The 12,000-nt window shown below is 43.4% G+C and overlaps 1 protein-coding gene across 1 annotated transcript in view; it reads left to right on the plus strand.

Annotated features, from left to right (window-relative positions):
- Positions 1–12,000, plus strand: part of Fam124a (family with sequence similarity 124 member A) — a 56,763-nt gene that overhangs the window by 7,691 nt on the left and 37,072 nt on the right. The window contains exon 2 of the mRNA XM_076872230.1: positions 478–509. Coding sequence (XP_076728345.1) covers positions 478–509 — 32 coding nt within the window. The remainder of the gene's footprint in view (positions 1–477; positions 510–12,000) is intronic.

The raw sequence follows: 12,000 nt of genomic DNA on the forward strand, positions 1-12,000 counted from the left end.
TAGCAGCCAAGGTTCTGTCCCCTCCCATAGAGATCCTTGGCTGACATCAGCAAATAAACACTCCCCATGGTGTGGTGGAACATTTGAAGGTGCTTATCTGCAGTGGGTTAGTCTTTGGGGAGACGTGAATCTGTTGAAAACTTTGGGCCTTTCTCTTCAGCAAAACAAACCATTTGAAAATTTGCCAGCAAATTAAGAGAGTCCCATAGTCTCATCAGAGGAATCCACAGAGCCTATAGGAAGGACCCCCCCCCACCCCCGTTGCCCCATTTCTCAAGTGCCTTCAAATTTTTGCTTTCAAATTCAGACATAACTACAGTTTGCCCAGAATGAACCTCAGCACTGTAGTTTTCCAGTGGTGACATTTCTTTACCAGTCAAATGTTGTCCCCACTATTTCAACTTGTAGCTTGAATAAGTCACGCAGATAAACAAAAATGACGTGCATTCCTATTAATACGGAGCTCTTGTGTTTCAGGTCTGACTACAGCCACCTGTCCTCCACCAGCAGTAAGTACTTTTAAATGTCTTTCCACATTGTGTTTACAGTCCCCCTCGGGGTCAATGCCACAGGGGACATCTATGTAGTACATGTTTAATAGGAAGTCGTGATCAACAAAGGGGTCCTGGACAAAGAACAATATGGGAACCTCGAACCCTGAGACTGGAGGCTTTTCCTGGAGAATTTGATCAGACCTTGTTTTCAGTACCGGATAGGCCCCTCCTGTGCCTGCAGAAACTCAGATTGAAGGATGTGCCCCAGGCTTTACCAGCTGCTTTCAGATGCTTCTAGGAACACCTTCCCAGAGCAGCCTTAACTCAGCCATTGGACCCCCCTCCATCCAGTACCTCATCCTGTTCCCACAGGCTAACAGGAAACTCAGAGCACAGCTACTGCATCCTTTGGGCTGTTCTAATTCATCTCTGGGCAAATGTCTTCCCTTGTGTTTCTGCCTCTGTAGGCAAATGTCACTGTCTCCTAATATGGAAGAAATGTCCACCTCTGACAAAAATCCTGCTGGTGTGTTAACACCACCATTATAGACTATCATTAGGCAATTTAGCTCTCATTCCTCCACTTAAATGTGGCTAAAAAGAACGTGGATATTTCTACCAAACCATCTTTCTGTATTTGTAACTCTTATATTACAAGTGAACATTATATGTGGTTTAAAAAAAAGATAGGAAATATGCTTATAAAGATGCTCTGAACATTTTTTAAAAAGTGTTTATATTTAATATTAAAATACAAGTAAATGTACTCATGATACATGATGTCTGGTGTCTATAAAGAATTTATAGAGATTAAAACCACTCTATCAAAGCCATTCAGATCAATTCAACCCTTACTTTAGAATTAAAAAAATAAGATTTACAATAAGAGCCTTGATTTTTTTAAATCAGTAAATACTGAATTGTTCTGCCCTATCTCACTATCCTGTTAAAACTCTTAATTCTAAATAGTTCCCCAGTGGAGAGACACTTAATTGGATTATTCTATTTATTGATGTTTCCCTTTGCAATAAGGGACTATGGGAAAGCTGCATGTCTAGAATTGTAATTTAGTGTCAAATTATATTTAGTTATTAGTATAACTGCAGCGAGCAATTTCTGATCATTTTTAGCCAACCAGAGACCCAACGTTGCCCCATAGTTATTAAGAACCATTAGTAATCATGAAAATAATGCTCCAGTGATTTGCACTCATCCCCCAGAGCTTTTCTATTCCTGAAATCAGAGGCAGCCTCTTGAACTCTCTGTCTCCCTGCCGCCATTTTCATTCCACTTAGTTTGGCCCAGAGGCTACATTTCTTTAAGAATGATTTTTCTAAAACACTTGCATGAAGCCTTTGCTCAGTTCATAGCTCTCAAATCAGTCCTCTGGGTCACAACAAAGCACCTCCCTAGTCAGCGAAACTGGTAATTTGGTTTGGGATGTTTTCTTCTCAGTTATTTTAATTGCAGTCTGAGTTGGAAATTCTCTGAGTACAGCTGGGATCAATACCCTGTTATTGCTCTTCCTTTCTCCTTTAAATACTGTAGTTCTGCCTCACTCTTCAGAGATGAGACTTCTTGGTGAGTGTATATGTGTGAGTCTATGTGTGTGTTTTGGGTAGGAAATGTGTTTGGTTACAAGTACAAAGAAAAAAATGGTTAAGCACATAAGGATTTGTTTTCCTCTATTATTTAAGAAGAAAAAAAGCACAGAGGAGGCAAGTTCAGGTCTGAAGCAGAAGTTCCTCCAGTCATTCTGCTACACCACTCTCAGCTTTGGGCTTCCATCCTCAGGGTTGCCTCAGAGTTACAATAAGGATGCCTGCACCATAGCCATTACATCCTTTTCTCAGCAAGAAGAAAGAAAAAGGAAGATCAGAGGGCACTTGCTGGCTGGGTCATCCCTTTTTTTTTGGTACTGAGGATTGAACATAGGGGCTCACTGAGCCACATGTTTTGTATTTTATTTAGAGACAGGATCTCACTGAGTTGCTCAGCACCTTGCTGTTGCTGAGGCTGGCTTTGAATCCGAAATCCTCCTGCCTCAGCCTCCTGAGCCGCTGAGATTACAGGTGTGAGCCACTGTTCCCAGCTGGGTCATTTTTTAAGGAGTCTTTCAAAGACTCTACCCAGCAGTTACTCTTATCTCTTAGGACTAGATGTTGGTTATGTATTTATCTCTAGTTACAAGGGGTTCTGGACAACATTGTTTTCTTTGACTGCATTGCTGTCCCTAATGCATTTCCTAAAGAAGGAGAGTGGATACTGATGGATCTTGCCTGCATCAGCACCCAGCTAGGAGCATAAATCCTGCCCCTACCTGCATGCAGGAGAAGGCCCTTTGAGCAGTCAGTGGAATATAACAGAGTAAACTTTCTGAAAAGAAAAAAAAAAAAAAAGTTTAAGTCAGGAGTCTTCAATCCACCGTTTAAAAAAAAAAAAAAAGTATTTTCCAAGTAGATTGTTAAAATAACATTTTTCAGCCGGGTACAGTGGCACACGGCTATAATCCCAGCAGCTCAGGAGGCTGAGGGAGGAGGATTGAAAGTTCAAAACCAGCCTTAGCAAAAGCGAGGTGCTAAGCAACTCAGTGAGACCCTGTCTCCAAATAAAATACAAAATAGGCTGGGGATGTGGCTCAGTGGTGGAGTGCCCCTGAGTTCAATCCCCGATTCCAAAAATAAACATTTTTCCACAAACTATATGATCATGCTCAAGGAGCTAAGTAGAGAGGGTTTGTTGTTTGTCCTGAAACACCTTTACTAGGCCACTCTTCTGTGTGGCCAGCAGGGTTGAGGGCTGCCCTGCAGACCCCATCTGTTGGTCCAGGAGCAACGCGCCTGCACCTCATTGTCTTTCCACCTCCATGGTCAGCCTCTCTCGATGGAATGGCCTGTTTCTGAATGACTCCTGGTTCCTGGTTGGGACTTAGGCATCGGTGCTGATCATTTCATATTAGAAAATGGACTGACTTGCCTGTATCTGTGAGGGGCCCTTACTCAATATTCCTTTATCTGTTTGTGCATGAGCTCACAGGAGCTTCCTGGGCTCGCCAGCCTCGGTACCGAGCTTGATGCCTGTTTTTCTGCAACTGGGTTTTTATTGCCAGGCGTGACCTTGAGAGCTGCCTGCAAAGAACACCAGTCACTCTATTTGGTTCTTTTCCTTCAAAATGCGGGGGGTGGGGGCTGCCTTCTCATGCTGCTTGTCTTGATAGGAACAAAAGAAAGGTCATCTCTTAGGAAGAGGTGTGGTGTGGTGACATGTTATAAGTTTTCATCCCTCATGAAAATAGAAGAAAGACCAGTAGAACAGAGGAAAGGAACCAGGGGAGGGAGGAGGACAGGGAAAGGGGAGGTACTGGGGAATGATGTGGGCCAATTATATTATTATATGTGTTCATATATAAAGATGTAACAACTAATCCCATGATGATGTATAACTATAAATATAACAGTAAAAAATATGGAAAACGGGTAAGTTCTAGTTCCCTTCAACCACGAGTTAGCTACAGGCTTTCTGACCATTTTACCTTCTATCTTAGTCCATTTTCTTTTGTTATAACAAAATGCCTGAGACTGGTCACTTTTATAAAGAAAAGGGGTTTATTTAGTTCCCGGATTTATCTGTTTGGCTTGGCAAGGTCCTCATAGGACATTACAGTGATGCGTGTGGAAGAAATTGGGTGGTGAGACAGGAACCCAGAGGACTAGTTGTTGTTCTTTAGTAGTTGGGAAGCTAACTGGGGAGCTAACTGGGGTGCCACAAGAACTACATTAATCCCTTCCAAGTACAGCACCCGCAACGACCTGTTTGCCTCTCAGTAGGCCTCTCCACATCTCCACACTGGGAACCAAGCCTCCTGCACACGAACCCTGGGGTTTGCCCCCTATCAAGGGCAACCGTAGCACCCCCTTTGGGCCTCGGTTTCCTCCTCTGTTGCATGAGGTGGTTAGACAGGATACCCCTAAGGACCCTCCAGAAGCTGTAGAATGCTAAGTTATGAACGTCTTAGAAACTCCTCCAAAAACAGAGGGAAGAAAGAAGAGAGGAGGAGGAGAGGAGGGAGCAGTCTGTACCTTTTCTCTTTGTTCTCTCTTGAATAAAAATCTAGAGGACTCTAAGGTTCATCCTTAAGTGAGGGCTGTCAAGAAGCCACCTGGGCTTCTCAACACTGTGAGCTGCCTCTGAGTCAGTAACGGTGGAGAGGCTGAAGGAGGAGACAGTGCTGCTCTTTCCCCCACCCCATAAAGAAATTCCCAGGTCTAGGGCAGAAGAGGGCATGGGGACGGTTGGGCATCATCCTCTTCCTCAGCCTCACTGATCCCAGAATCCCACTTCTACTGCCTACATCCTCTGTCGCTTGCTGTCCAGCTCTGGTGGGAGAGGCTGAGGGCCTTGGTTTTGTTTGGGTGAATTTTTCCCAGATACACCTGGTCCATTTGCCTTTCTCAGATTACCAGAGAGGTCAGGCTTCTCCTTTATGCCTCCTGAAAAGCTAAACATCGTGTTGGTGCCCAGGCGATCTCAGTGAGTCCCCATACTTCCTAAGGAAGATTGAGATTAATTCATATTCTCAGACTGTTAGGTGGTTGTTCCTGAAATCTGGTGAGAAGATCATCAAGCCATGATGCACAATTTGCATTATTAAGTGATTTGAATAAAAGGGGGAACTTTTGTAAGTAGGATAAAGCAAAAACAACAAGTAGGCCAGGAAAAAAAAATACTAAGAATGTCACATAATATAATGAAATTCCCATCACGTGTGATTGGATATTTCCATTTAAATAAAGATTTTAATCATACTTGAAGAATTACTCTTAGAAGATATTGGGAGCTTAAACATTTTTAGGAACATATAATGTGTCTTAAGGGTATCTGGCCCCAGAATCATGCCAATAGGATGTCATCAAGGAACGAACTGGTTCTATCTGAGGCTGTTCTGATGGAACCTTCTCTACTTGCCCTCCTAATTGCAGTCCTAAAACGGTTCCACCTCAAAAGTGAGGATAGTCACTAACTCTTTACCTGGCACCTTACAAACTGCTGGTGACAGCAGGAATGCCTTGTGGCTTTATGCCCTTCCTACTGATGCGGCTGGCAGGTGGGGTCTGCAGCCCTTAATGGTGGGCCGTGCCCTCCAGTGCTGCAGCAGACCCCAGAAGCTCACCACCAAGATCTTCTTTCTGGGTTCTTATTTCATGAATTTGAAGAATGAAATCCACACACAAAGATGAGTGTAAGTAGGCTTTGCTAAAGTGTCAATGGAAGCAGAACTCCCACAGGGTGAGAGGAGACCCAGTAGCGGTTGTCCCCTGAGTGTGCTAGTCTAGGGGTTTATTTAGTGCTTGGGTCAATGCTATTGGTCCAGATTTATGCTAATCAGGGCTTGGGAAAGTACTAGTGCACTTGGCTAACCCTGCAATCCCATTCAGGTCAGTTCCACTTCTATTTTCCTACCACTTGTGGGGAAGCTAGAGGTTGAGATCATTGGACCGTGAATGCTCAGGGCTTCAGGGCCCATGGGTGCTATGCAGAACAGGCCCTGGCATCCACCAGTTCAGGCTGCTGCAGTGCTACAGGTTGGTGCACTCTGGCTCGCCGTGGCATGGGCTCACCCTCCCACACTTGCTGCCCACACTTCAGCCCTGCTTGGCCCACCTCCCCACAGCTCCAGGACAATAACTTGGCTTCAGTACTTCTCAAAGCACAAGTGGAAGCTGGTCATGATGGCATACACCTCTAATCCCAGGTACTTGGGAGGCTGAGGCAGGAGGTTGCAAGTGCAAGACCAGCCTGGGCAACTCAGCAAGAGACTGTCTCAAAATACAAAGGTGTGACTATAGCTCAGCTACGGTGGGCCTCTGGGGACGCAGTCCCCGGTACCCAGAACAAAAATACCCACAAATTGTCAAAGATGAATCGAAGTGATACAGAGGGTATGTCCCAGCCTCTGGGCAACATTCCGAGGAATTCTCTGGTCTGTGGAAATTAGGGAGGAATGGCCATGGACAGTGTGCTTTGCTGATCTGAGCCTGGGAACGTGTCATAAACTGGGTAAAGAAAAGAACAGGAGTCCCTGGATTTGTTCTTCAGCCTGCTCAGACCTCAAATTCTTTCTCTCCTTTTTTCCATACTTTTCTTTCCCCAACTTCCTGAGCTGTCTTTCCAGGGACTCGGGTCCAGTTCCTGCTCACATCCTCACTGCTGCCCAGAGCTTCCATGGGCTGTAGGGTCCAATGGAGTCGTACCCTATCGAATGTGCTCCTAAGTCCCTTCGTGGTCAGTGGTCACTCGGCTACCTTGTCGCGGTGGGTAGAGACGTGGAGTCAACACACAGACTCCGGAGCTGGTGAGAGAAGTGGCTGGAGACCCACCTCAGGTCGTCGTCCAGGAGCTCAGTTGATTTTTGGAATGCACACAACAGTTGTAGGGTTCGAGTGGGGCGTGCCCGTCAATCATACATAAGCAAGACAATATCCATAGCCAGTCATCTTCTGCCTAACGTAACCGCACTGAGAGGAAACTCTGAATATTGCTGTCGTGGCGGAAAGCAATCTGGAAGGGTCTTTGGCCCTTACTGAGTCAGGGGTTTCATGCCCTGAAGCCCCTGACTCTGGGTTTCCTGGCCGGGCAGTTTGGCAATGCCAACCACAAGTGCTGAGGATGTGGTTTCACCCCATCCTGCAGGCGCTCCTGTCCGGCCTGGAGGAAGGTGGATAGTTCAAGCACTTCCGAGCTGCTGGTAGCTGCTAGCTGGGACTGAAAGTTATTCCTATGGCTTTCCTAGGACCATGATGTCTGTGAATGTCCCTTGAGGTTAGCCCCAAATAGGCACAGCTGGTGCTCTGGGCCTCTGAACACACTTTCATCTCAAGGGAAAAGGATCAGGTGGATCACAGGTGTTTTTCAAGTTGAAAAATCCAGGCATCTCAACTGATGGTAAGGCCCTCCAACTAGTTTGGAGCCAATATAAGGGCTTGTCAATTAATTCTTCTCTGTTGTTCCTGGGAAAACATCTCCTCCCTCCTGGGGATCTCTTTTCCTGCATGTGTATCCCTCCAATTAAATACTGTCCTCTCCCTTTAATTTCTCAGAAGTTTCAGCTCTTCTTCCAAGTTCAGGATACTGAGGCATCATGTTTTGATTTTTGCTGTTGACCACATTTGTACAATCCCTTAGTGTTTTGGAGAGAAACCTGAGCTCACTGTGCTGTAATTTAGGAGTTTGAAAAGCAACACACTGAGCAGAATTTCATTGTGTCAAGGACACATCAAGGAATGAACTGGTTCTATGTGAGGCTGTTCTGAACTCTAGAACTTATCACTGATGAGGAATATCTGAACAGATGTGATGTTTCCAAGTTCAAGAGCTAAATGCAGTCTTGGTTTAATGGAATATTTGTTATTTTGCTTCTGTTTTTATTAGAGAAGATAACTGTTGATCAGTTTTGTTCACTGTAGAGCCAGTTTTGATCATGTCCCCTGAAAAGGAAGATCAGTATTTTGGAAGAACAACAGTGGTCAGTTTAACTTTGATCCATTCATAGACGTTATAATTTTCATTTTTTCCTTCTGTGTACAATACTTTATCCCATATGTTTCTTAGAATGAATATTATTTCAGAGTTTTATTCTATAAGATCTGGGCAAAGCTCATTAATTTATCTCTCTTTCCATTAATCTTTATGAAGAACAATATTAACCATTGAGCTAGTTTAATTTGGTGGTTAGAGTGGAGTTGACAATGTGCTCAGGCTTGTGGGTAAACTAAAAACTCTACCTACTCCATCCGCAGCTTCACACCCCTGCTAACTGCAGACAAGTCACCAATATTTTCTAAATTAGAATGTGGCCTCCTAAAGAAAGTTACTCGTTGGGGTATCTCAATTCAGCTCTTTCACTTTTTTCTTCTATTTCTATTTCCTCAGTTTCCAAAAGCTTTATTAATAATACTAGTGATGCTGTTTGGCATGCTGTTATAAACCCAACAGTTGACATGAAACAAATGAAGCATTGGAGCAACGATGTATTTATTTCCACATGGAAGAAAATCATAGGCTTCCAACTCCACAAAGTTGAGTGTGCAACTTTCAGCAAATGAGCCCCAAATAAAAAGTCTTCCCATTTTTATTGTGTTGAAGGCCATATTATAGCACAACAATAGTGTCCACACGTAGCATTATTCCCAAAAGAGATTCAGGGTGTGCTGCACAGCTGGATTGGCCCTGAGTCATCTTGATATATGGCCATGGCTGCAGAGACAGTGAGAAACCACTAAGAGGCAGTGCACATGGACAGATCAATCTGATCTCATCCACTCTTCCCTCCAAAGTGAGTACAGGATTAAAGACATTACTCAGAAGTTTCTATTGCATTCCTTGGCCTGGGCATCTGAGATACCTAGAACTGCTGTGCCTGTAGCTGAGTGGGAGAGCACCCTTAGGGCTGCTTCTTCCCATGCCCAGAGGACAACGGCTGCACTCCAGCTTGTCCTAACCAGGGAAAGATGAATCGGCTGGAAGCAGCTCTTCCCATGACCCTACATGTTGAGGTCTTCTGCCACAAGGATGTTCCTGGACCTTCCTATTAGGATTGGAGCTATATAGCATGTAGCTTGTAGGTAACACTAACAAAAAGGCCACAGCCCTGAAAGCACCATTTGTGGCATGTCTGGGTATTGCAACTACTCAAGAGGAGACTTATCTGCAGCCTCAGAACCACGGAACACAAACAGTTATGGACTGGGTATCCCACTGGTCTCATTTTGTCAGCTGCTCAGTGTTCTTAGCTTAGAAGAACACACATAATTACCAAACTGGAAAATTTGCTGCTTGGAATGTGGTCCATGAGCCACCACATCATCACAGAAATGCAGAATCCCAGGTCCCACCCCTGAGCCAAATAAGTTGCATACACTGAAAGTTCCAGGAGTCGTGAGCCAGCCCATCTCCTCATTAATCAAAACTGCTCTTCAGTCATCCCTGTTATATGTGGATCATCCAAACTTCTTACAGTTAGATTCCAATTTAATACTGTAATCTATGGACTCTGGGACCTATATAATATCTGGATGGGAATTTCTCATTTGATAAATATTTAAATTATTTTATTAATAATTTTAGAAAAAAAATTGTGTCCCTTCACTAAGCATGACTCGTTTAAAACTCAGAATAGAAGCAGGAGGCAGTGTTACTTGTAGGACCCTGAGGGTTGCAATAAGATAAATGAAACAACTGAGGCCAAAAACATTTGTGCATTTAGACGGTTATTTGATGGTGTGAAGTCTGTTTTTCCTGAATAGGAGCCTGAAAAGCTAGACTATATTACTGTTTGACAGTTGATAAGAAAAAAAGCAATAAGCAAAGATAGGCATCAGGAAATCAAAGGGCGAGGACAATATACCACAACAGACAACCCCTTTGATGCTTTGCTACACTGACATCCGTTTCCCAAAAAAATATGGTGTAGTCCTTCTGGCTTCAAAGATAAGTTTTAATTGTATAACTTCAACTACACAGAAGGTGTCGATTATTACCCAGGATATGAAAGAAAAATGGAGACACACTTTCCTGATGGCATTTTCCCTGAGAAGCTGAAGTTCCACTTCAGGGACATCTGGTTTACTTGGGCGGTCAGTCCCCCAAGGGAGGGAAAAAGGAGGGGCCTAGAGTGAGTAGCTGCCACCACACCCCCTCGATGTGCCTGGTGCATTTCTTAATTTTAGAGCAATTTTTATTACTTGAGTAATACATGGTAGCTATAGGTTACTATAGAAAATTCAGAAAATACAAATTGACAAAGATAAACACTCACCCAGAAACAACCATTATTCATGATTTGGTGTCTGCCTTAATAGATTTTTTTCTGAGCATCTATATACCCATAGATAGATTCATCATTACCCAGACTGGCATTATGCGCATTTTATAGTCTAACTTCCTCACAGCTATATTATAAGCATCCTTACCTGTCAGGAAACTAACTTGTACAGCAGTGTGTGTGTGTGTAGTGTGTGTGTGTACAGTATTGTGTCTGCACTGTGCAGTATTCACCAGTTCCCTAGTGTAGGTTATATGGCCTCTAGTCACTCTTTCATTATTACAAAACTCTATTGCCAAGAACATGTTTGCACTGAGTCTTTGTGAACATCCTGCATTGTGAAGATAAACTCCTACAAGTGAAATTGCTGGGATAAAAAGATATGCAGTTTGTAAAGCTTCTGATATTTTCCAAAAGTGCCATTTTACTCTCCCATTGATTTATGAACAAGGTAGGGTCTCATAAAAATTGTGGTTTAATGTACCAAAAGGAGGTATGTGTGTGTACATGTGTGTATATAGACATATGTGTATCTCATATATATTACTTATGTATTTATATAATACACTATACATATGTGTTTATGTGCATATATACACACACTCACACACACACACAATGAACAGAATTGCTCCTCTGTGGAATGTTATGAACAGGGAGACTCTCAGGCTTTGGAGATCATCATTTCTTTTCATTTCTCTCACTGACAGTGTGGTATTCATTCACTCCCAGTCCCACCTCAGGCAATAGTAATGGCTATCGCAAAACCATCATGGCTCTGCACAGGCTTTACGGGAAGTGTTTCCACTCCAGCAGTTTTTATCTTTATTCAGTGTCTATACTGCTGTCTTTAATGTCTGATGGGATAAAAAGTTGGAAGTATTTGGGGAATATTATGCAAAAAGACACATCATAACCACTGAGGGCCTCCAATACTCAGAATGGACTAATAATGCTAAGAGAAACCCATCAATCTCCTTCTGCCTTTCTTTTCTCTTTCTGCTTATTTATTAAACTGCTATTTTGGACAACACAATGGTTATGGAAGGGAAGGAATGTTCTGTTTTCACTCCCTCTCTTATTTTTATCTTACCCTAATGTCTTCTGACATTATTATGGGCTCATAAAGGTAGTGAGGTTGAGCTGTTCAACCTGTGTTTGGAAGACTGGTTTTCCCTTTTTGTACCAAGAATAGTCACAAGAAGCCTTTGCTTTGTCTGTTATGGGGAGAATTGGGCTTTCTATGTGATTCCATAGTTCATCTGCAATTTGCCTCAGTCTGGAGCATCGTGAGGCTGAAATGTGTGAGGTCAGAGATCACCTGGACTGGATTCCAAGGTCTGTGAGATGACATGTTTAAGCTGTCACCATCAGTTGGTGTCTCCAAAAGCCTCGCTCTTGCAATAAAGAGCCTTGCCATTCCAGCGGTTTCGTCTGCTGTGAGTTCAAAGAAATAACTTCAGAAACTTGAAAACTGGGTTTATCTTTCCCATTGCCCCTGAAGCAGTGAACACTCAGGTCTCTACAAGTAGAGGGTCCCAGGGAGTCGAACATTTCCCAGGAGAAGGGAAAGCTCGTGAACTATCTCGACATTTCAGACTAACATGTGGAACTTACATTGGTGTTTTTCTTTACTCTGTCCTATGAGAATGCCTCGCCCTCTCAGATAGTAAACTGCTCAAGGAC

The sequence above is a fragment of the Callospermophilus lateralis genome, chromosome 12 (assembly GCF_048772815.1).
Source record: "Callospermophilus lateralis isolate mCalLat2 chromosome 12, mCalLat2.hap1, whole genome shotgun sequence".
NCBI lineage: Eukaryota > Metazoa > Chordata > Mammalia > Rodentia > Sciuridae > Callospermophilus > Callospermophilus lateralis.